The sequence below is a fragment of the Mirounga angustirostris genome, unplaced genomic scaffold (assembly GCF_029215605.1).
Source record: "Mirounga angustirostris isolate CCGP_5_RB_7025 unplaced genomic scaffold, mMirAng1.0.hap1 SCAF_6, whole genome shotgun sequence".
NCBI classification, from domain to species: domain Eukaryota; kingdom Metazoa; phylum Chordata; class Mammalia; order Carnivora; family Phocidae; genus Mirounga; species Mirounga angustirostris.
The window spans coordinates 88,957,118-88,982,667 of NW_026991714.1; the positions used below are offsets into that span (position 1 = coordinate 88,957,118).

At 37.8% G+C, this 25,550-nt stretch overlaps 1 protein-coding gene across 4 annotated transcripts in view; it reads left to right on the top strand.

Annotated features, from left to right (window-relative positions):
• The window catches only part of BICC1 (BicC family RNA binding protein 1), a 286,419-nt gene that overhangs the window by 75,633 nt on the left and 185,236 nt on the right, over positions 1-25,550 (top strand). For all 4 annotated transcript variants that reach the window (XM_064594663.1, XM_064594665.1, XM_064594662.1 and 1 more), the window contains exon 2: positions 22,071-22,117. In XM_064594663.1, the coding sequence (XP_064450733.1) occupies positions 22,071-22,117 (47 nt within the window). The remainder of the gene's footprint in view (positions 1-22,070; positions 22,118-25,550) is intronic.

Below are 25,550 nucleotides of genomic sequence, written 5' to 3' on the forward strand. Positions count from 1 at the left end.
AAGATGGATGCTTCGGGAAGTGAGGGCATTTCCCTCTTATTTGAAAGCAAGAAGCTTGGGAATTATAATAGAATTAAAAAAATTGTTTCACTGTAAAACCCCACAGCTTAACTAAAAGTCCTCCAAGTTTTTTTAGTAAAAGTGATTCCACTTATCTGACATTTTAGGATTCTTTTCCATTATTCTCAGTCCCTTGTTGTCATCTTACATGTTCTTTAGATTATCTATTAAAAAAAAAACAGCTACCTGACAAATGATACACAGAAATAAAATGAGATGGTGCAGAAGGATAGAATATAACAATGTGCCCATGTTTAGGAATGAGTGAGAAGTATTTTGCTTTAGAGAAACTGATCTTTGACCACAGGTGCTCACTCTGATTTAAAGTGGGCTTGCCTTTCCTGGACTACTTGTCCTTTCTACTGGTGCACTTGTTCCTTTCCTCAAACAACCAAACAGACACTCCCCACTTTTGGGAAATATCCCCTCACCATCACACCTGGCTTTGCATTTTTCAGCTCCACATCTGCTTCCCATCCTGTACTCTGAAGGTGCCACACACGCAAGGGCTGTTTCACATTGCTTTTGTGCTGTTGGGTTGTAAGATAAGAATTGCTAAGAAGGACTCAGTCCAGTGTGGGTGTGGCTTGGGGCCTCTTCCCTTGGTTGCGACTGAAAGCAGATTCATTTTACCTGGTGCATGGTGAAAAATATGGGGAGTGTGGCCTAACTGGTGGGGAGGTTATAAGATGCAGCAAGAAAACTCTTTCCCAGGTGCTCTGAATATTAGGCTTCAGGAGTTGTTTTAGGAAGGCTGCTATGTCCTCAGGAGTTGAGGTGGGTGCTCTTTAACCCCACAGACAGCCAGCTTTTCCTAACGCACTGCCTCTGGATTGTGGAGGGAATGAATTGCTCTGAAATCTTCTTGTTTTCAGTTCTGTTTCTAGCCTCTGCCACCGAGTTTCATAGGTTTACTCACCACGTATAAAGTAGAACTTAATAGTGTTTCTCAATGTGGGGTGGTATTTTTCTAGAATATATTTCCCAGAATATGACAAACCTTTGTATTCTCTCCACACCTTTATAATTTTGTGTTTCTTTTTCTACATTTTTAAAATTTTATTATGTTATGTTAATCACAATACATTACATCATTAGTGTTTGATGTAGTGTTCCATGATTCATTGTTTGTGCTAACACCCAGTGCTCCATGCAGAACGTACCCTCTTTAATACCCATCACCAGGCTAACCCATCCCCCCACCCACTCCCCTCTAGAACCCTCAGTTTGTTTCTCAGAGACTGTGTGATTTTTATAATGTCTTCAACTTCTTCCTAAAATGAAATTTTTCACAGAAAATTTTGTTAAAGGAAAAATACCCTCTATTATAATATATCGTTATATTAATTGCTCTTGTCTGGACACAGTCCTTTCTTTAGGAGTTGTGATGAGAAATACATGCAGTTTTACATGTGTGGCTGAATATTAGTTTTGGTTGAAATTGGGGTAATATTCTTTGCCCTCTCCTTTGCCCTTGTCAGTTTTTTTTTTTCCCTTTTGTGGGGGGAAGGGACTGTGGAGAATGTTGGAGACAGATTCTGAGTTAATACCTTTAAAGAATAGTCTGCCATGATGTTGTTTTTCTTCTTAACTGTAAGTCCTTCAGATAATTAAAAAGAAAAACCTTCTGAATTTTCTTTCTTTCTTTCTTTCTTTCTTTCTTTCTTTCTTTCTTTCTTTCTTTCTTTCTTTTTTTTTTAGAGAGAGAGAGAGAGGGAGAGAGAGAGACACGGTGGCGGGGGGGGGGGGGGCAGAGGGAGGGAGAGAATCTTAAGCAGGCTTCATGCTCAGTGTGGAGCCTGACATGGAACTCAATCTCACCACCCTGAGATTTAGACCTGAGCTGAAATCAAGAGTCAGATGCTTAATTATTCTTTCCTAATTGCTGGCAGTGAACTTTTTGCTGTTCGCTTTGCACTCATCTCTGTGTATGAGTGTTAAGAGGGATTTCTCATGGTTCACACAGCAGCATCTATTTTGAGACGTTGACTCCCAGCCCTTGCTGTTGTAACAAGCACGTAGCATAGCACCCTATTTTTCAAAATCATTTTTGTTAGTTTGTGATTGTGCTTGTAAAAGGTGCTTATTTGGAAGCCCCCAGCTGTAGTGTTCTGTTTATAACCACTGAGTAGGTACAGTTAAGCTGACTGCATTGTACGTGAGGAGAGTTTGTGTGGATTCAGGGCCAGGGAGTGAGGAGACAGGCTGTCTGTCAGATAGCTTGGTGGGAGGAGCTTGGCAGGACCTACTAGAAGGCAAGCATTCTAGTGTGGATAGACAGTTGAAGAATTTGGGCAAGAAGTACTATTTTGTACATTCATTTTCACTTTGTTAATCTTAAAATATCCTTTGGAAATCAGAATTTACTGAGTTTAATTAGATATGTGAGTAAACAAATTCATAGAGTATTTTCTCACGAATAGATACTTTAAAAAATGATTTGACTTATGGTAAAAATTCTTAAGTGGTCTTTACATACCTATGTGTCTACAGTTTTTTGGGCTCATTTTCAGAGTATAGCTATACCCCAAGAAAACTTGGGAAATAAAGATAATATAAGATATATTATAATCTAATAATACTCTTTCTTAGAATACACATTTTGGTCTTCTGATGAATGTCCCTAGTTTTAGGCCTGTATTTAAAGGATAATATTTACAGTCATATCACACATAGAATTTCATGACCTTTTTTCTTTTTTTTTTTAAGATTTTATTTATTTATTTATTTGAGAGAGAGAGAGAGAAACAGCATGAGAGGGAAGAGGGTCAGAGGGAGAAGCAGGCTCCCCGCTGAGCCGGGAGCCCGATGTGGGACTCGATCCCAGGACTCCGGGACCATGACCTGAGCTGAAGGCAGTCGCTTAACCAACTGAGCCACCCAGGCGCCCGACCTTTTTTCTTTTTTTAACTGCATAGCATATTGTAATCATTTTTCATACTGCATCAAAGTTTTTGCAAATCAGCAAAGCCATCTTTCAAAATAACCTTAAAATGTTTGAATAAGTGCCTATATCTAAATTTTCTTAATTCTCATATTGCTTTTTCCATGTTTTTGCTCATTATAAATATTATGAAAATGAACATGTTTGTGCCAGTAGGTTTTCCTCTTATATTTTGGATTATATTCTTAGGACCTAGTCTCCTAGAAATAGAATTATTGGGAACTACATGGAAATGATAGCTACTCTTTATATAAACCAAATTGTTTTTTAAAATGATTGCATGAATTTACACCTCCACCATTGTTTAGTCATGACAGCTTTATTGGTGCTTATGGTATTACTGAATTTCAGGGTTATTATAATTATATAAATTACATAAAACCTTTAGCTGAGATAAAATCTTTGTATTCTCTGGAAAAATACACCATTTAAAAAAGGATGGATTCACGTAGTCTGTCTGACCCATTAAATAGCAGGAAGTTTATTTTTTTCAGAGCTTTCTGAAATTAACCTAAACCGGTTTAGCAAAATCAGAAAGATGTTCTAGAGAATTTTTACACTGTATATTTGAGAATAGGTGCCTCAAGCATGCACATTCAGAACTTGATAGAGCATTGCCAACTGTCATTACCTTTTTAGAAAGGCTTGAATATTTTGAGAGTGGTGAATAATCTAGGTCTAAGACATTTTAGTTTCTTGAACTTAAGAAAAATGAGCTTAAACTTTCCAAAGTAAACAAAGTGCGAAAAAGCAGCTGAGAAGATAGAACTGTTTAAGAAAATGAATACATACAGGCCCGCTATGCTGTTATGGCAGATTTATTTTAATTGAGATAGACTGTGATTCCTTAACCAAAGCTAAAATTCTGGGAATAAGAATAAAGCTATGGCTTAGAATATGACCACTGTGTTTGCATCATAAATATACGCACGTATTTTGTGAAAGGAAATCGAGGTAATAGTATCTGTTGTAACTTTTATCCTAGGCCAAAGACTATTACCTTAAAATTACTCTTCAAGCATTGTTTGAGATGAAAATCACATTTAAAGGTGGATTCTGTCTCCTGATGAAAAAATGAATTCATGTTAACAAACCAAGGAGTTTAAATGGAATAAATTATAATCAGATGTTAGATTTTGATCAGCTTTAAGAAAAACAAATGATTCTTTTCAGAGATGAGAATTGATGGCTTAGCCTAACTCAAAGAATATATCTTCCTTTCAAACTAAATTTCTTGAGAGGAGGAGATCTGCTTAATTTCCTAAAAGGAGACTTGTGATTTATCAGCAAACTGCTGAGTTTAAGAAAAAAGAGCTCCCTTAAATGTTTCCTAGACCTTCTGAATGAGGTTCGTTGCTCTGTAGTAACTTGGTTATGCAGCGCATTTTACAGAAGGTTGAATGGTGCAGGTAGCTATGGAACAGGACCTATTGGCATTGTAGGTCGGATCCCCTCTGAATGAGTACCTTTGCTGCCTTTCTTTTGCATATTAGAACTCATTCCTTCAACTTGTAGATCGTAGACATGCTCCTCTTGAGTGGAGAAGTAAGTCTTTCAGGACCATTGGGCATCTGCTGATGATCTTAGCACTTCACACCTCTTCTTTTTTTTAAGATTTTATTTACTTATTTGAGAGAGAGCACAAGCAGGGGGAGGGACAGAGAGAGAGGAAGATGCAGACTCCCCGCTGAGTAGGGAGTCTGACACGGGGCTCCATCCAAGGACCCTGAGACCATGACTTGAGCCAAAGGCAGACGCTTAACTTACTGAGCCACCCAGGCATCCCACTTCACACCTCTTCTAATGAGATGCAGTGTGAGGCAGTCTTGGCTCAACAGGCCTTGAGTAGAGCAAGTTTAGAAAGGGATGGAAACAGTTTTAATGATAAAAGGTGAGTCAGTTACTGCTTCTATCATTCTTTAGTTTGGCCTGAAAAGCAGCTTTTCTAGGTTATATTATGCGAAAATACCCAGAGGACAGGCATGACTTTAATGCCTACAATGATTTATGTTGTCATATTTATTTATGTACATATATAGGTATAGTTGACACACAGTGTTACATTAGTTATGTTGTCATATTTAAACATTTTTCCTGCCTCAAAATAATTGTTTCTCTGTGGTCCTGGGGTTAAGGTGAAATGTGTAATAGGTGGCTTTGGGCCACTGGCTAAGGTTCTAGGAAACCAACTTGACTGAAATTTTGGAAATAAAAAGTAGCAGTGTCACCAGTGATCCAGTGATGTCGCAATGCTTGAGGCTTCTGTGTGTAAGAATTATCTGGTATGTTTACAGGAATGCAGGTCCCTGGGCTCCCACAAAGATTAAGATTTGGTGGGATCTGTGGGTGGGCCCAAGACTATGATTTTTTTTCATGAGCATCCCTCTCCCCCACTGTATCTTCAAGCTGGTATTGGATAACTCTTACCCAGTTGGTATGTTTACTTAAGCAGACCTATTTGAGCTACTGGAAGTGTCCAATTAAAAAGATAAATTTTGTGATCTGGTTAAATTTATTGACAACCTAAAAGAGTATGGAAAGATCATGCGAACTGTCCATTTGGTAGTTCCCTGACAGTGTAGAAGTGGCATAGATATATATTATTTGGAAGATCATTGCGTGAAGAAAGGATATTCCTAAAAGAAATATCCTCCCAGTGATGCTTAACTAGTGATAACTGGTTTGATGGGTGGGGCAGTTCTTTACTGAGCCAGACTCTGTGACTTTCCCAGCCCTAGACACTAAATTTCTGCACCATTGTCCCCATCCCCTATCCTGTGACAACATCATCACCTCACATATTTCCAAACACTCCTCTGAGGAGTGGTGCTTCCCCTGGTAAAGAATCATTGTGAGCCAACTTGAGGTATTTGTGCTACCGATCACTGGAGAGCTCCCCTTTCTCTCTGCTGTCCCGACCTATGGCCCCTTCTAGGAACAGATGCTGTTTAAGTGCTTTGAGCCATATAAAGGGAAATCTAGTGGACAAACAGATGTGGGTATTCACAGCATTCTCTCTGCCCAGAATTCACTTTCCCTCTCTCCCGTGTCTCAGTCCTTTCCCATGGTAAGGGATCAGCCCAGAAGCTCCCTACCATATTTATTCTTTGAGTTCTTTTTATCTATGACTCTTAAATAATGTTTAACCTTTTAGAGTCTTGTCATTTTTATTACTGACCTTGAGAATTTATAGTTGAGTAAGACTAAGTTCTTTGAGGTCAAGGTTGATGGCTTCCATTTATTAAATGCTTATAGAGTGCTTATTTACATATTTTTGAGGTGAAAACAGAGTCTTAGGGAGGCTAAATCACATGCTTGGGGTTACATCATTAGTAAATTGGCAAACCTAGAGTTGAACCCAGGTTTCTCTGACTCCACAGTTTTTATCTTCCCTTTATATGCCTCAGTTGCTAAATAAGTTTTGTTTAATGAATCAATAAATGAGTCTCTTAGAAGAATTTGAGTAGCCTTGATGAAAGCAAGCATATCTTTGTGCCCTTGTACCCCCTCACACATTCGGTGAAGAGAATGGGGAAACAAACTGCCCTTTCATAGATTTTTGCACATAACCTGAATTGTAAGCATGCCTGGAACACATTTGGTTCTGATTTAAAACAAGTTGGCTTGCCCCATTACCATGTTATTACAAACACAAAAGAAGTATAAACTTCATTCCATTAAATAACCATCTACATAAACTCTTAAAGAGTTTCATGGTTTTGGGTTGGGCCAAAGCTAGATATTAAGGAAATGGTTATTAATGTTACATGTTTTATTCAAACTACTCTTAATTCTTTAACCCTCTGACCACCCCGCCCCCCCCCCCCAACATACTAACCAACATTTTCCTTCCTTCTTCAAAATGTTCCCAGGAGGTTAAGACAAGTACAGCTTGGATTTCAAGCTGCTGATGCCCACTATTTGGAAATACTCCTTGCTTTCAGTCCTTTGTAGCCTGTCGAGATGCTCTCTATTGGAATCTTTTTCAGTCTCTCTTGGGTAACAGTTAAGTAAGTTATTATAATAGCACTGTATAATGGAAATATAATGTGAACCACAAATGTAACTTAAAATTTTATAACCACATGAAAAAGAAACAAAAGAGTTGAGATTAATTTTAATAATAGTTTTCTTTAACCCCATATGTAAAAATGATATTGTTTCAACATATAATCCAAACATTACTGAGATTTTTACTTTTTTCTCTATCAAGTCTTTGAAATCCAGTGTTTTTTACTTTTACAGTACATCTGAATTCAGACTAGCCGTATTTGAAGTGCTCAGTAGCCACAAGTGGTCAGCGGCTATTGTTTCTCACAGTGCAGCTCTCCGGGAAGACCAATTAGGTATTCGTAATTCCACTAAACTGTATAAAGGCCATGAACATACTTAAGCTTTTGATAAAGCTAGAAGGCTGTTGATTAAAAAAAAAAAAAACAAAAAAACACTGATACTATTTAAATACTCAAAATTGTCGATAGTGTTTATGACCCAGGCCAGACTAAATGGTGTTTCAGGAATTGCTTATGTAAGAAGAAATAGGCCCTAAAAGCTAAATATTTGACATGAGCAAAGTTTCTGTTAATCAGTTGGACTGAGTACATTGACGTATGTTAGGGTCATCAGTCCACAAGGAAGTTTTCACTGTCAGGTCAATACATTTGAAGTCTGAGTAAACTCTTGGCCAGAGTTGCTTGAAGAGTTCAAATTAACCATTGTTTGAAGCAATGAATAATGTAATTTAGATGTTCTCAGATTTTTCTGAATATTTGTTTTCCTACATTTGATAGCAGTAGATGCTTTGTGAAACTAAAAGCCGGTAGACTAGGGAATGTTGGCCTTTGCTTGAGGCTGCTGCTGTGCCCTGAGTGTGGGTTGTCTTAGGTTGTCCCCAGCACTGGGATAATGACAGAGCTTTACTGCCCTGAGAGATTGGACATGTGAAAGATCCCCTGCGATCTGCATTTGGATGAGTGTAATTCTTCAGAGGACTTAATTGTTGGGGTTAATGGATATAAACCTTAAATAGGCAGTGCAGTCCCCATTGTTAGAATAGGTTAGGACTGCTCCCCCACCCCCAGCATGAATTTTGTCATTCCTGTTAGTTCGGTGGGAAATTTGGTGGGAAATGAAATTTTTTTTAAAAAAGGCTCACAGGATGTCTTGGATTATTGGTGTGGTTCGATTAATGGCTCATGCTCTTGGCCAGATTGTAACACATGATCCATCTCTTTGCTCTCATACTCTTAGCTATTGAGCCAGTTTAGAATGTGGTAAATTAATAAGGTGTTATCTGTTTTATGTTTCATTTGATGTGACCTTCCAGTAATAGTGGCCCTCTTTTAAGCAGTCTATAATTAGAAATGTATACATAAAATTTTCTCTTTTTGGTTCATGCATTTTGGAGTGTCTTTTTCTGTCTTGAGGTTAGCTACTGTAGTTGGATGTGAATCACAGAGGTTTTCCAAATATTGGATTTAGTGTTTTCAGCTGTGAAGTTTTCCTACTGTGGGCATAAATTGTTAGTTAGAACTCCTCCGGGCACCTGGGTGGCTCAGTTGGTTAACCGACTGCCTTCGGCTCAGGTCCTGATCCTGGAGTCCCTGGATCGAGTCCCGCATCGGGCTCACTGCTCGGTGGGGAGTCTGCTTCTCCCTCTGACCCTCTCCCCTCTCGTGCTCTCTCTCTCAAATAAATAAATAAAAAAATCTTAAAAAAAAAAAAAAAGAACTCCTCCATAAGAGTTGTATAGAATCAGTATTTCAGTCTAGAAAGTGCTAGGTTAGTTAAGGCCTGTGATATTTATGCTTGGTATGATTTCATTGTCCATTATTCATCTCTGATATTGCCACAGGCATTCTATCCCTTAGGTAGCTTATATCCACATTTGACCTTCAGACTTTTGCCAGACTGCTTTATACCTTGTGGGCTGAAAACGATGCTGTGACAAACCAGTACAACCTTGGTTCACTCTCAAACAGGAAGAAGGATTTCAAATAGTTAGTTACCTGATTTCTTTTTATAATTAAAAATAAGTTCAAGCTATTTAAAGGCATTCTGAAAAATACAAAGGAAAAAGTGATGAATGACCCAGTAATTCCACCACTCAAATAATGATTAATATTTTGATGTTAATTTTATCCTTTAAATCTTTTTTCCCCTAGCATATACATCCTATGTATATGCATACATTCCTTTTTTTGTTGTTTTTAAGATTTTATTTATTTGACAGAGAGAGCACAAGCAGGGGGAGTGGCAGGGAGACGGAGAAGCAGGCTCCCGCTGAGCAGAGAGCCCGATGTAGGGCTTAATCCTCATCCCCCCACCCACCTCCCCTCAGGTGATCATCAGTTTTTTCTCTATAGTTAAGAGTCTGTTTCTTGATTTGTCTCTCTCTTTTTCCTCTTTGCTTGTTTGTTTTGTTTCTTAAATTCCACATGTGAGTGAAATCATATAGTATTTGTCTTTCTCTGACTGACTTGTTTCACTTAGCATAATACAGTCTAGCTCCATTCGTGTTGTTGGAAATGGCAAGATTTTTTTAATTTTATTTATTTATTTTTTTAAAGATTTTATTTATTTATTTGAGAGAGAGTGTGAGCAAGAGAGAGCGCACAAGTAGGGGCGGCGGGGGGCGTGGGGGGAGCAGATCTCCTCCTGAGCAGAGAGCCCAATACGGGGCTTGATCCCAGGGCCCTGAGATCATGATATGAGCCCAAGGAAGATGCTTAACTGATTGAACCACCCAGGAACCCTGAGAGTTCATTCATTTTTTTTTTTAAATTTTATTTTATTATGTTATGTTAATCACCATACATTACATCATTAGTTTTTGATGTAGTGATCCATGATTCATTGTTTGCGTATAACACCCAGTGCTCCATTCAATACGTGCCCTCTTTAATACCCATCACCAGGCTAACCCATCCCCCCACCCTCCTCCCCTCTAGGAGAGTTCATTCTTTTTAATCTGAATAATATTCCCTTGTATATATATTCCACATCTTCTTTTCCTATTCATCAGTTGATGGACACTTGGCTGCTTCCATAACTTCACTATTGTAAATAATGCTCCTATAAACACTGGGGTGCATGTATCCCTTTGAATTAGTGTTTTTATATTCTTTGGGTAAATATCCAGTAATGCAATTGCTGGATTGTAGGATATTTCTAACTTTTTTGAGGAAACTTCATATTGTGTTCTGGAGTGGCTGCACCAGTTTGCGTTCCCACCAACAGTGCAGGAGGGTTCCTCTTTCTCTGCATCCTTGCCAACACCTGTTGTTTCTTGTTTTGTTGATTTTAGCCATCCTGACAGGTGTGAGGTGGTATCTCATTGTAGTTTTGATTTGCATTTCCCTGACGGTAAGTGATGATGAGCAATAGATGCTCATCTATTAGCCATTTGGATGTTTTCTTTGGAGAAATGTCTGTTCATGTGTTCTGCCCATTTTTTAAATTGGATTATTTGTTTTTTGGATGTTGAATTGTATAAGTTCTTTACATATTTTGGATACTAACATATCAGATATGTTGTTTGCAGGCACCTGGGTAGCTTAGTTGGTTAAGTGTCTGTCTTAGGCTCGGGTCATGATCCTGGGGTCCTGGGATCAAGCCCTGCATCGGACTCCCTGCTCAGTGGCGTCTGCTTCTCCCTCTGCCCCTCGTGCTCTCTTTCTCTTTCTCTCTCTCTCAAATAAATAAATAAAATCTTAAAAAAAGAAAGATATGTTGTTTGCAAATAAGTTCTTCCATTCCATAGTTTGCTTTTTAGTTTTATTGATTGTTTCCTTCACTATGCAGAAGAAACTTTTTATTTTGATGTAGTCCCAGTAGTTTATTTTTGCTTTTATTTCCCTTGCCTCAGGGGACCTATTAGAAAAAAGTTGCTACAGCTGATGTCAAAGAAGTTACTGCCTGTGTTTTCTTGCAGGTTTTTATGGTTTCAGGTCTTACATTTAGGTCTTTCATCCATTTTGAATTTATTTTTGTGTATGGAATAAAAAAGTGGTCCAATTTCCTTCTTTTGCTTGTTGCTGTCCGGTTTTCCCAACACTATTTGTTGAAGAGACTATCTTTTTCCACTGGATATTCTTTCCTGCTGTGTCAGAGATTAATTGACCATATAGTTGTGGGTTTATTTCTGGGTTTTCTATTCTGTTACATTGATCTATGTATCTATTTTTGTACCAGTACCATACTGTTTTGATTACTGCAACTTTGTAATGCAACTTGAAGTCCAGAATTGTGATGCTTCCAAGCTTTGCTTTCCTTTTTCAAGATTGCTTTGTTTGGAGTCTTGTGGTTCCATACAAATTTTAGAATTGTTCTAGTTCTGTGAAAAATGCTGTTCGTATTTTGATAGGGATTGCATTAAATGCGTAGACTGCTTTGGTTAGTCTAGACATTTTCACAATATTTGTTACTTTAGTCCACGAGCATGGAATGTGTTTGTATTTCTTTGTGTCATCTTCAGTTTCTTTCATCAGTGATTTACAGTTTTCAGAGTACAGGTCTTTCACTTCTTTGGTTAGGTTTATTCCTAGGTATCTTATTAATTTTTGTACAATTGTAAATGAGATTGTTTTCTTGATTTCTTTTTCTGCTGTTTCATTATTAGTGTATACAAAAGTAACAGATTTCTGTACATTGATTTTGTGTCCTGTGATTTTACTGAATTTGTTTATCAGTTCTAGCAGTTTTTGGTGGAGTTTTTCAGGTTTTCTATATATAATATCATGTCATCTGCAAATAGTGAAAGTTTTACTTTTTTGAGATTTGGATGCCTTTTATTTCTTTTTGTTGTCTGATTGCAGTGGCTAGGACTTCCAGTACTATGTTGAATAAAAGTGGTGAGAGTAGACATCCTTGTATTGTTCCTGACCTTAGGGGGCAAGCTCTCAGTTTTTCCCCATGGAATATGGTGTTCACTGTGGGTTTTTGATATACAGCCTTTATTTCGTTGGGTTATGTTCCCTCTAAACTTACTTTGTTGAGGGCTTTTATCATGAATGGATGTTGTACTTTTTCATATGCTTTTTCTGCATCTGTTGAAAGGTTCTTATCCTTTCTCTGATCGATGTGATGTGTCATGTTGATTGATTTGCAGATATTGAACCACCCTTGCAACCCAGGAATAAATCCCACTTGATCGTGGCGAATGATTTTTTTAACGTATTGTTGGGTTTGGATTGCTATTATTTTTGAGGATTGGAAATTTTTGCATTTATGGACATCAGAGATATTGGGCAGTAATTTTCTTGTTTTGTGGTGTCTTTATCTGGTTTTGGTATTAGGGTAATGCTGGCTTCATAGAATGAATTTGGAAGTTTTTCCTCCTTTTCTATTTTTTTGGAATAGTTTGAGAAGAATAGATATTAACTCTCCATTAAATGTTTGGTAGAACTTGCCTGTTAAGCCATCTGGTCCTGGACTTTTGTTTGTTGGGATTTCTTTTTGATTACTGACTCAATTTCTTTGCTGGTTTTGGTCTGTTCAAATTTTCTGTTTCTTCCTGTATAAGTTTTGGTAGTTTATATGTTTCTAGAAATTTACCCATTTCTTTTAGGTTGTCCAATTTGTTGGCATATAGATTTTCATAATGTTCTCTTAGGATTTTTTGTATTTCTGTGGTGTTGGTTGTTATTTCTCCTCTCTCATTTGTGATTTATTTGAGTCCTTTGTCTTTTTGATAAGTCTGGCTAGAGGTTTATCAATTCTTTTGATTTTTTTCAAAGAACTAGCTCCTGGTTTCATTGATCTCTTCTATTGTTTTTTAATTTTGTATATCGTGTATTTCTGCTTTTTTTTTTTTTTAAGATTTTATTAGAGAGAGAGCACGAGTGAGGGGAAGAGGCAGAGGGAGAGGGAGAAACAGACTCCCTGCTGAGCAGGGAGCCCGACGCTGGGCTCCATCCCAGGACCCCAAGATCATGACCTGAGCTGAAGTCAGGTCATGAGCCACCCAGGTGCCCCATCTGCTCTAGTATTGATTATTTCCTTCTTTCTGTTGGTTTTAGGTTTTGTTTGTTCTTCTTTCTTTAGGTGTAAGGTACTCATTCATTGGTTAGCAGCATATTATTTAACTTCCATGTATTTGTGGTCTTTCCAGATTTTTCTTATGGTTGACTTCTATTTTCATAGCCTTTTGGTCAGAAAAGATACATGATATGACTTCAGTCTTTTTGAATTTGTTGATGTTGGTTTTGTGGCCTAATATGTGATCTATTCTGGAGCATGTTCCATACGCACTTGTAAAGAATGTGTATTCTGCTGTTTTAGGATGGAATGTTCGAATATATCTGTTAAATCCATCTGGTCTAGTGTGTCATGCAAAGCCATTGTTTTCTTGTTGATTTCTCTTTAGATGATCTGTCTATTGATGTAAGTGGGGTGTTAAAGTCCCCTACTATTATTGTAATATTATCAATTAGTTCTTTTCTGTTTGCAATTAACTGTTTTATTTGGGTGTGCCCATGTTGATGCATAAATATTACAGTTGTTATCTTCTTGTTGGATTGTTCCCTTCATTATTATATAGTGTCCTTTGTTTTTACAGTCTTTGTTTTAAAGTCTGTTTTGTCCAATATAACTATTGTGAATTTGGCTTTCTTTTGACTTCCATTTGCATGATAAATGTTTCTTCATTCCCTCACTTTCCATCTGTAGGTGTTAAGTCTAAAATGATTCTCTTATAGGCAGCATATAGGTGGGTCTTGTTTTTTTTTTTTTAATCCATTCTGTCACCCTTTGTCTTTTGATTGGAGCATTTAATAAAGTGGTTTTTGATAGATGTGTATTTATTGCCATTTTATTATTTGTTTTGTGGTTGTTTCTGAAGATTTTCTCTGATCCTTTCTTGTCTTTCTCTGTTTCCTGCTTTTCTGGTTTTGTTTAGTGATATATGTGGATTTCCTTCTCTTTGTTCTTTGCATATATATTAGTGATTTTTGATTTGTGGTTACCATTAGGTTGGTATATAACATGTTCTGCATATAGCAGTCTATATTGAAATTGATGGTCATTTAAGTTTGAACCATTCTTTACTCTTCTTCTGACCATGTTTTAGGTATATGTTGTCATATTTAACATCCTTTTATATTATGAGTTCCTTGACTGAATTTTTTTTCTTTTTACAGAAATACTAATTTTTACTGCTTCTGTTTTTTCTTCATACTGTCACATTTGGTCTTTCCTTTCCACTTACAGAGTCCCCTTTAGTATTTCTTGCAGTGGCCATGAACTCCTTTGGTTTTTGTCTGTCTGAGAAATTATCTCTCCTATTCTGAATGATAGCCTTGCTGGATAGAACATTCTCGGCTGCAGATTTTTCCAGTTCAGCACTTTCTGTATATTATGCCACTCCCTTGTGGCTTGGAAAGTTTCTGCCTTATGGGTTTTCCCTTGTAAGTTACTGCCTTCTTTTGTTGCTTTTAAAGTTTTTTCTTTATCATTATATTTTGCAATTTTAATTACAGTATATTTTGGTGTGGATCTGCTTTTGTTGATTTTGCTGGGTGTTCTCTATGCCTCCTGGATCTGGATATCTGTTTCCTTCTCCAGATTATGGAAGTTTTCAGCTATTATTTCTTCAAATAGATTTTCTGCCCTTTTTTTGCTTTCATTGTCTTGAAGGACTCCTATAATAAGAATATTATTATGTTTGATGGAGTCATGGAGTTCCTTTGTCAATTTTCATTTTGGGTAATTCTTTTTTCTCTCTTTTGTTCAGCTTGATTACTTTCCATTACTCTGTCTTCTAAGTCATTGATTTCTTCCTCTGCTTCTTCCAGCCTGCTGTTTATTCTTTTTCTTTCTTTCTTTTTTTAATATTTTATTTGTTTATTTGTCGGGGTGGGGAGAGCACACAGCAGGCGGAACAACAGGGAAAGGGGGAGGGAGAAGCAGGCTCCCCGCTGAGCAGGGAGCCCAACGTGGGGCTTGATCCTAGGACCCTGGGATCATGACCTGAGCTGAAGACAGGTGCTTAACTGACTGAGCCACGCAGGCGCCCCCAGCCTGCTGTTTATTCTGTCAAGCATGTTTCAGATTTTGTTTATTGAGCCTTTTATCTCTGCTATGTTACTCTTTATCTCTGTGTTAAGAGTCTCACTCATGTCTTCCACTCTTTTCTCCAGTCCATTGATGATTATTACTTTAAATTCTTTATCAGGCATGTTAGTTATATTTGTTTCATTTAGATCTCTGGCTGTGTTGTCTTGTTCTTCCATTTGGGACAGATTCCTCTGTCTTCTCATTTTGTCTAAGTCTCCATGCCTATTTTTGGGTGTTAGCAAAGTCAGTTGTGTTTCCTGCTCCTGCAAGTAATGGCCTTATGAAAAAGAGGTTCTATAGTGCCCTGTAGTGTTGTTCCCAAAGGCCTGACTTCAGGGAGTATATCCATTGTATGCTGCATGTGCTCTTTGATGTGGCCTCTTCTCTACCTTTAGTTGTGGAGTTTGTTCTGACAGTCTTCAGGTCAATTCCTGGGGTATTTAGGATGATTCGATAGTTATGTAGTTGTATTTCTGGGATGAGGCAAGCCTAGGGACCTCCTACTCCACTACCATCTTCCTCCAGTCTCTCCTGAACATGGGGATTTTTAACTGCAGAACAACAACAACAACAACAACAACAAAAACAGTATTTAAGAAAAGCATTAGACTGAAAGAGAAAACCATCCTCAAATTACCAACCACTATTTTAAGAAAAAAAATTTCTTTTAAAGATTTTATTCATTTATTTGAGAGAAAGTGTGAAAGAGAAAGCACGAGAGGGGGGAGGGTCAGAGGGAGCAGGCTCTCCGCTGAGCAGGAAGCCTGATGTGGGACTCAATCCTGGGACTCCAAGGATCATGACCTGAGATAAAGGCAGACGCTTAACTGACTGAGCCACCCAGGTGCCCTGAAAAAGAATTTTTTTTGTCTGTTTCTTCTTGATTTTTCTCTACAGGCTTACATGCTTTTTTTGTTTTTTAATTTTTTTTTAAAGCAGGTGAGTGTGATTTGTTCATTGTGAATTCTGAAAGCAGGTAGGGAGTTTTAGGAAAGATGAGGTCTGAAAATCCTCACACTTACTGTGATATATAACTTTCAGAAGCCACTGTTCATTACTGATGTTTAAACCTGGAGTGTTTTTAATTTACTAGGTATTTGAATGACTTTGAGAATTGAAGGAACTTTAAGAATAGGCTTAATGTCTACTATTCAATCAATTCTCAGAACTTTGCATGCCACTCTAGAGTGTTAGATATGATTCATGAACATAAAAATTCTTTGGGAGTATATAATAACTGCATCTTCTACATCTTTTTATGATTCCTCTTTCAGTGAAATTGGCTCAATTGTCATGGAAGTTTTCTGAAAACAGTAATACACAGAATAAAGTGTCTCGCATAGCTCTTTTAGCATATTGATTAAATTGATCTGATAAGTGAATGTTTTAAAATTTTAGTATTTTTGCAGGATAATTAGGCTACCTAAATGTTCACATTTATTTCTCAGGTGACCTTCACATACAGCAGCCTTCTTAGTTGCAAATGTGCTACAATTGGGTTGTGTTAAGAAAAAGGGAGAAATGGCTTGAATCTTTATAGAGTTGAAGAATTATTTCTCATTTATTTTTATATTGAACTGTTTTTGTTTGTTTTGTTTTGTTTTGTTTTTTGGCTCAGATTCCACAGGGGAACATTATCCAGGGAGTGTTTAAAGATATTCCATACTGTGTTTTAAATATGAATACATAGTCCTTGTGTTTTTAGATTTGACTCCAGAAAGCATCAGCTGTTATAATGGAAAAGCATTTTAGAGTGAAAGGGATATTTAAACAAGTTTCCATATGCCCTACAAAGAATTTAAAATTGAGCTCCCCCCCTTAATTTAGTAATTTAGATTTGCCCCGTAGTTTGGGGGAGAATAATAGTTTACACCTGTTTCAACTTTTGCTGTTTTTATTGGCTGTGGATTTTGCCATCCCGTGTTTCTTGTGAAGCAAAAATATCAAATAAAATATGGCAAAGCATTGGAGAAATTATAATAAATATAAAAATGAATTGTTCAGCTTAAAATATGAAATGCTTTACCTGTACAATCTGTGAAGCCATGTTTCAGTAGTACTGAAGTAATTTATTCCTGCAGTTCTATGTCATGAAAATAAAGACAGTGGCTTTCATTGGCAAGAATAATCCAGGGTTTTTACAATCAAATGACTAAATTTTGGAACATCAGGCAGAAGACATGTTATAGAGACAGAAAAAGCCTGCTAAATCATTTTGTTTGTGTTCATGGTACTGTGGAATGAAAAAGATGAGGGTGTATTGGTGTTTAAGAATGTGAAGACTCCAAAGAACTGTTACACCACAGAATATAGTCAGACTTCAAAGGTCAAGGAATGCCTCGACATCAGGATGGCTTGGCTCATTTCACAGGCAACATTTGCCCTGCCAACCATAGTGAAAAGACAGCCATTGGGTCTAGATATTATCATATCTCATGTTTTTTGCTTTTTTTAAATCCAACTCTTCAATGATCTTCCTGAAAGTACCCTTTATTCTTCAGGCCTGGCAGAGTTCGAGCTGCCCAACTGTAATGTTGGATTAAGAGTAAAATGAGTAACTTTTTAGTACATTGTCCTGAAGGAGAAATAGCCAAGTTAAGTTTCTATTAAGTTTAGTTTGGATGGAGTTGTGACCATGAAAAGATCTTTGGGAAGTTGTCCCTGAAATTAAATTTTGATTTTGGCTCTATCTTACTAGTGGGTGGCTGTGAATATATGGGCCGAGATTGTAAGTTGAATGAGGTCAGGGCCTTGACAATTTTGATTGACCAGCGCAGGACGTAGATATTCATGGAATGAAAGAGTGAAATTTCTGTTCTTTCCTGCATCTGTAAAATGAACTTATTAAATACCTGAGTTTATATTGAGAAGTAAATATTCTGCAAACCTCCTCCCCACAATCTCTCACTTCTTCAGAGGAGTTTATATTTTAATACTGAGGAATTTGGACTATTTGAGAATTGAGCTCTCAGATTTGAGCAGAGAGGATCCCCTGTTGAGGTGGCTGAGAGAATACTTTTGGTGTTATGTTGTTCTCCCTTAATTGGCCTCTATGGCCTTGACAGCTTTGCTTGCATAGATAGGGTCAGTAAAAGTCTGGCAGGAGACCCAGCAACCTGGGAATGAGATAAGGAATAGTTACTATAAAGTGCCCATGACATGGACTAACCATGGTTTGTACCTGAGACAGTGATCTCCCTAAGTATCTGGTCAGAGTCTCTTACTAGGGTACTTGGTGGGCTTAAGGAATGGACACTACTCAGGATTTAGAGGGAAATCAGGCTCAGATTTGGAGTTTCTTATATGTAAATACTTGGAAAGAAAAAGGCCAAAGAATTTTGGTGTATTTTTGGTGCCAGTGAGTATCCCTGCTTCCTCTTTCCCTTGACCTCCTAAGGTTACTAAAGGTTTCTTTTAAATTTTATTTTATTTATTTATTTATTTTAAAGATTTTATTTATTTATTTGACAGAGAGAGACACAGTGAGAGAGGGAACACAAGCAGGGGGAGTGGGAGAGGGAGAAGTGGGCTTCCCGTGGAGCAGGGAGCCCGATGCGGGGCTCAATCCCAGGACCCTGGGATCATGACCTGAGTCGAAGGCAGACGCTTAATGACTGAGCCACCCAGGCGCCCCTTTTTTTTAAATTTTAGATGTTTTTCTGGAACACAGTTAATTATAATTTGAGTTTAAGGAAAATCCTCTCCCCCTTTTTTTATTCATCCAGGGATTGAAAGGCCATTCTGTGAAGTCTGTTTAGTTGGACTTGGAATGAAGGGGCATTTCAAGGTTGTGACATAATGAGTTTATGATGAGCAAAATAAGTGTCCTAAAGGAAATGTCTGTAATAAAATGTAATTGTATTATGAAATTTAAAATGATGAATTCTAAGTTGTGAAGGAGTTCCCTGTGGATGAAAGGCGTCTTGATAGGCCTGTCTTGCTTGGCCTTTGAAAATATCTTTGATTCTAAAGTTTCTTTTCAAAGAAGAGTTTCCTCAATGTCACTAGAATTTTTTCGGATCGTTGTGCCACACTATGCAATTTTGATCGCTAAGCGGTTTTGTCATTGAGTAGGGCCCCTTCAAACTATTTTTTTGCTTTAGAGATAAGTAGAAAGCCCAGGAGGTGGCTGAGTTGAAGTGCCCCTAAGGCACTTACTAGTTTTGTGTCATTAGGTTTAGGCACTAAACCTTTTGTCTTGCCTAGGTAGCCCCTCTAGCTAGGATCACCCACATTTTCCAGTTTATTTAGAAAGTATAAGCTTTGTTTTTTTTGGTCAAATTTGCTTTTTATGTTTTTTTTTTTTTTTTATTTATTTTTATTTTTTAAGTAGTCTCCATGCCCAGTGTGAAACCCAGTGCGGGGCCTGAACTCACGACCCCAAGATCAAGACCTGAGCTGAGATGAAGAGCCCGATGTTTAACTGACTGAGCCACCCAGGAGCCCTTCCTTTTTTTTAAAGTTTTAATATTGACATATTTCCAAATTAGAGAGTGGAAATCATAATTTGTAGAGTTAACTTCTAGGAACCTATTTGTGGAAATGTGTGATTCAAATGCTCACGTCTTTGCTCAGTTTCTCTCCTCAGTTCATGCTGTTGGAGGTATGGTATTTGTACAGAAAGTAAAGTTAAAATGGTATTGGTGTTATGTATTAGGGTTTTTTTTTTGCATGTTTTTTGTTTTGTTTTTTGCTGCTGTAACAAATTACAAGCATAATAGTTTACAACATAAATTTATTCATATAGTTCCAGCATTCAAAAGTCTGAAATGGGTTTTATTGGCATATATCAGGGTGTTGGCAGGGCCATGCTCCCTCCAGAGGCTCCAGGGGAAAATACATTTCCTTGCCTTTCCCAGCTTCTAGAGGCCACCTATGTTCCTTAGCTTGTTGGCTCCCTTTGTCCATCTTCAAAACCAGCAGTGTAGCATCTCTGATATCTCTCTCCCCTGACCTCTCCTTTCTTTGTTGTAAGTCCTGCTCTCCCTCTGCTTCTATTGTCACAACACCTTCTTGGATTCTGACCTTCCTGCTTCCCTCTTACAAGGACCTTGTGATGACATTGGGCCCACCTGGGTAATTCAGGATTGTCTCCCTATCTCAAGAGCCTTAATTTAATCACACATGCAAAATCCCTTTTGCCACATAAAGTAACCTATTCATAGGTTCCAGGAATTAGGACATGAACATCTTTGAGGGGCTGTTGTTTAGCCTGCCATTAGAATAGAGTTTTAAATTTTTTGTTTCTTTTTAGCTCTTGTTTTCCTTTTTTTTCCTCTAAGATTTTATTTGAGAGAGAGAGAGCAAGAGAGAGCACAAATAGGGGGAGAGGGAGAAGCAAGTTCCCCATGGAGCAGGGAGCCCGACTCGGGGCTCCATCCCAGGACCCTGAAATCATGACCTGAGCTGAAGGCAGACACTTAACCGACTGAGCCACCCAGGCGCCCCTAGCTCTTGTATTCATACATTTCCTCAAACTGTCTTTGGAAATCACAGAAACATGTACTCTGTGTTCTGTTTTTTGGATGAAAACATGTTGATAAAAATACACATCTTTACAAGATTATAGAAGGTGTCTAAATTTTAATACTTGATATTTCTTTGAGGGAATTTCTTTGAGTTTTGAGTCTTCTACTTAACAGAATGACCTGCCACATTTCTTGGGTCATTAATAATTTTTTTAAATTGAGATATAGTTGACATACAAGAGTCTTTAATAATTTTAATAAGTGTCCTGGACACACATACACACATGTATATGCATGTACACACAGTGTCCCTTGACAGTATTGACCATTCGGTGTTTGGGGTACCATGGTCTTCCAGATTTCATTGTCCAGGAGTTCTTGCTCCAGCTCATTTCCTTGTCTCCTTGTCTTGACCAGGGGGTGGCTTCTCCAGTTAACCACTTGTCCACCCTGCACCCGAATTTGAAACCTGTTTGGTGTTTGCTTTCCTATTTTTTTTTTTTTTTTTAAGAGAGAGAGAGAGAGAGCATGAGTTGGGGGTGGGTGTCAGGGAGGAGGAGGGGAGAGGAGGAGGGAGAGAGAGGATCTTAACCAAGCTCTACACCCAGCACAGAGCCCAACAAGGGGCTCAATCTCAGGACTCTAATATCATGACTTGAGCCAAAATCAAGAGTCAGGTGCTTAACTGACTAAGCCACCCAGGCACCCCTGGTGTTTGCCTTCTGAAAGATGCAGTTTGAGGCTTTTGCAAGCAAGATGCTATTGGCTCTTTGTCCCCTCTCTCCTTTTATTCAAATTGCTTACTTCTCTCCACATATTAAAAAGAAGGTTCACAGAGTTGTAAGACTTTTGAATGTAGAGACCTGGATTTCTCCTATATTTATAGGTTGCCATTTAGGTATAAAAACGATTGTTCAAATGTAATGACTTTTTAATTAATCTCACATGAAATTTTATTGTTGTCTGTGACCTTCATTATTACTGTTTCATCCTCATGTTGTTTTGTCTCTCTCTTATAAATGTGAATTAAGGAGTGAATTAAAGTAGTATGATGGCAGCTGAAACCCAAGTAGATTATATAGTCAGTGCAAAGCATAGAACAAACAGCTAAGAGTGTAGACCTTGTAAGGTTCAACTGGAGGGTGAAAAGGCAACCTCATGCCTGGGATTGGTTGCAGATAGGAAGTGCTTAGAGCACTATAGTAGATTATATTGGTAGTTGCATTTGTTCATGTCGTTCCTTAATTATGAAAGGATGAGATTACTTTCATCTGTGTGTGAAAAGAGAGACCTGAGTCTTTCAGACAAAAAAAGAGTGTGAAATTATCTAAAGATGTATATTTGATTGAATTAGTGGTTTTTTTTTTTTTTTTTTGTGACTTTGCATTAGATGAGACCTGTTCAGGCAGGTGCTGAGCTTTGGGAGAGCAAGAATGGCATCTTGCGTATTACTTTTTTATTCTCATACTTGATATTTGAGAGATTTTTGAATACATAGGTTGAAAAAAAGAAACTATTTTAAATGTATACATTTTTATTTACAGCTGCTGCTGAAGGAAAAGGCAAAAGTGGGGAAGACTTTTTTCAGAAGGTAAGTTGCTTTGTACTCCTGCCTTAGTGATAATTAAGGAGAAGTCACTGTGTCTCAGTGGTCACAGGCCCCTGAAAGCTCTCCTTCCATATGAAGGTTTTGATGAGACAGCTGGAAATGCTCAGGGTAAAGAAAGGATGAGATGCTGTTTGGGAAGTAACCATTCTAACTTCTTGCTCCTCCTGAGCAACTCTAATGACGTTTTTGCTTGGAGGCAAAGAGTCCATGAAGGCTGCCAGGTATGCTGTCCTGATTATCTTCTTTCACTGCTACCCCCTGTTGCTTCTTTCCCTGACCCTTCTTTACCTGACCTGGAGAGGAATCCTTCACAGCTTTCCTCATTTCCGGTAAGCATGACCATGGGTGGGGTAATATAATCAATGAAAGATGCACCTTTAGACCTGCTTGCTCACTATTGGTGACCATGTCCAGTGCGTCCCTGACTGTTCTCTGAGAGTTCTGAGCTTCATTGAAGCCAGTCTGGCTAGTTATATGTAGCAAAGGGAAATAGGAGTGGGCCTGATTGAAAAATGAATATGAGAAGCTATGATTAGCAATTGTTTATTTCTAGTCAGCTCTATTTTAAAATAAGTGTTTTGTATAAGGGAAGATGCCTGTCCTTTCAAAGAAATTGACTTAATGTTCTTCTTTCATTTATTTGGATTTATTATATTTGTGTCTTTGTTGTTGGGATCCAGAAAGCATGTGTGTAACAACAAATATACAGGGGTCCTGGAGTGAAATAAGGCAGCAACTATAGATGAGGTTAAATAATGCTGTAGAGGGTCATCAGCCTTTGGAAATCACCTGTGTGTAAGCAGATGTGGCCTTTACAGCCTCTTTATTTTTTGCTCTGTGTGATCTACATTTTTTCTTTTTTGTCAGCTTCATCATATTCTGCATTCTCTGCCAAGAATATGGAAGCAAATATTTTAAGCTGATACTTGTATTGCCATTTCTTCATTCTGAAAGTACTTATTTACCACCTGCTGTATTCCACACACTGGAGAGACTAAAATGAGCAAGGCATAGTCCTTTCCCTAAAGGAATTAGTCTGGTGCCTGACAGAAAAGTCGTAGAAATAGCAGGAGAGTCTGGGGCCAGAGAGGGTTAAGCACTTGACTGGGGCTTTAGGAGATAAGAAAGGACTTCTTAAGTACTCCTAAGTCAACTGAAGAGGTAGGCTTGGGTGGGCTGGGAGGGCATTCTGGGCAAAGAAACAAAATGTAAGAAGGCTAAACAGGGTTGGAAGAATTCCTGTGACATTCACACTTTAGACATTTGGCTTGCACACATGATGTCTGTGGGGTTCCTAGTTCATGGTGAGATATAATATCTTGTGAAGTATCTTATTTGAGTTGGGGGGCTTTCCTAAAGGGACTTACATTTTAAAAATTTAAAAATGCTATGCTGGCCAAATAGAATGTGTCAGACCACAGTTTTCCACCCCTCTTTAGGCTCATCTGTTGAAGTTTCTGTACTATACCTGAAGCCCCTTACTTGGCATTATCTGATGATGGTTAATACCCAACTTATCATTACCTGGGCATTTAAGAGTCCCCTGCCTCTACCTAAGGCAGGCTTGCCATGAGGGAAGAAGAGAGAAGACAGCAGAAATCACAGATCTGCCTTTGGTTGGCTGTGAAGGTACAGATAGATGTGATCTGTGGAAGGATTTTATTTTTGTTCTTTAACTTGTGGATAGATGTAAAAAGCAGATTGTTCAGCTTTGTGTGACTGAGACATTTGAAAAACTGAATCAAAACATGGTGTATGTGGTCATAAAGGACCTTCATTCTTAGAAGATTTGCTAATATTTATCACCCTTTGTGGAGCCGTATATACATTCCAGCAGTTTAAATAGAAACACATGTTTGAATCCAGTAACATGTGTGCGTCCAACAAACCATGAGTTGGAATCATAAGATTCCATTCTTGGTCACAGGTTAATGAAGTCCCTGAATAACTAAATGGGGATAGTTTTCATCTCTTTATTTTCTTCTTTAGTTCAGTAGAGTGTCTTCCTGATAAGTGTCCATACAGGATTTGGATAGTCACCCTGGAAAGAAACCTGTGACTTAATAAAAGGCAAACATTTCAAATTCTAGTAGAGTAATTTTCAGTGTTTTGACCAGACGGGAGTAGACATTATGGTTCATCTGTAGTAGAATGAAGTAATGGAGAAGTATTGAATTATTCTCCAGGAACTTTCTTCTAGTTTCACACATATTCCAGTTTCACATAGTGACATTTTGGGAAGCATTTAAGAACAAGAAATAGGCCACATTGCTGGTCATTAGCATCTATGAGAAAATAGTTTTCTTTTCTCAGAGTTAGGCAAATATGAAGGCTCTATATGGTTATTATTAGAATATGTTTTGGTTTTGACTGTAGGTGTGTGTCACAAACCAAAATTAAAACCTCTGCGTTGACTTTAAATTTTGATCAGCCTTAGTATTTTCTAACATGTAATACTGGCTTTCCCTAGAGAGGAGATTGGAGGAGGAGTGTGAGACTTTTATATGTTAGTTTTTTGTACCATTAAAATGTATGTTAAATCATGACAGTATGCTTATACTAAATTTAATTATTCTCACAAAAATTTTTCAAATTAAAAGATAAATTAAAAAATCTTTAAGAAAAAAATCTTTAAGAATTAGATTTGGCAGATTCGCACAAAGGGTTTAAATTGTAATTTAACAACTACTAAGGTCATCAAGTACATTGTTTCAGACTTGGAGCTGTAATAGTAGTTGTTTAGTTTACACTTGAACTTCTCCTAGAGAGTCACATTTATTGTTTCAGAGATTTACCTGGTTTCTACATACTGTTTCTATTGCATGTGTTTGAGATGTTTTATTTCCTCTGGTACTCTGTTAGAGCAAAAGGCTAACCTGTTGTAACAGAGAAATCCAATGATTTAGTGGCTTAAAGAACAGTTATTTCTTTTACTTTCTTGTAACATTGTAAGGAGAATATTCCCCATTGGTGGGTGGCTCTATCCTATGCTGTCAGTTAAAGACCCAGATTCCTTCTAAGAAGTAGCTCTGCTACTCCTTAAGGAATGGACCTCATCTTTGTGGTTGATTTGGGTGAGCACCATGTCCAAATGTGAGCTGGTAAGAAAGAGCAAGAGTATGGAGGAAGTATGCCCCAGTCTTAAGGCCTAGGCCTGGAGGCATATGTCACTTCTCATATTCGATTGGAGAAAACTTAGTTATGTAGCCTTACTTAACTGTACTCATGGGGATGGGGGTGGAGGAGCGTATGGAAGGAGGATTGATTTTTGCAAGCACTGTCTACCAAAAGGCAGATAGTTATGAAAAATGGGTATGGTCGGAGTGTAATGTCTTCCTGTGGTATGCTTGAAAACCTTTTGTGTTAGTTTGTTAGGGCCACTGTAACAGAGTATCACAAACTGGGTGGCAACAGA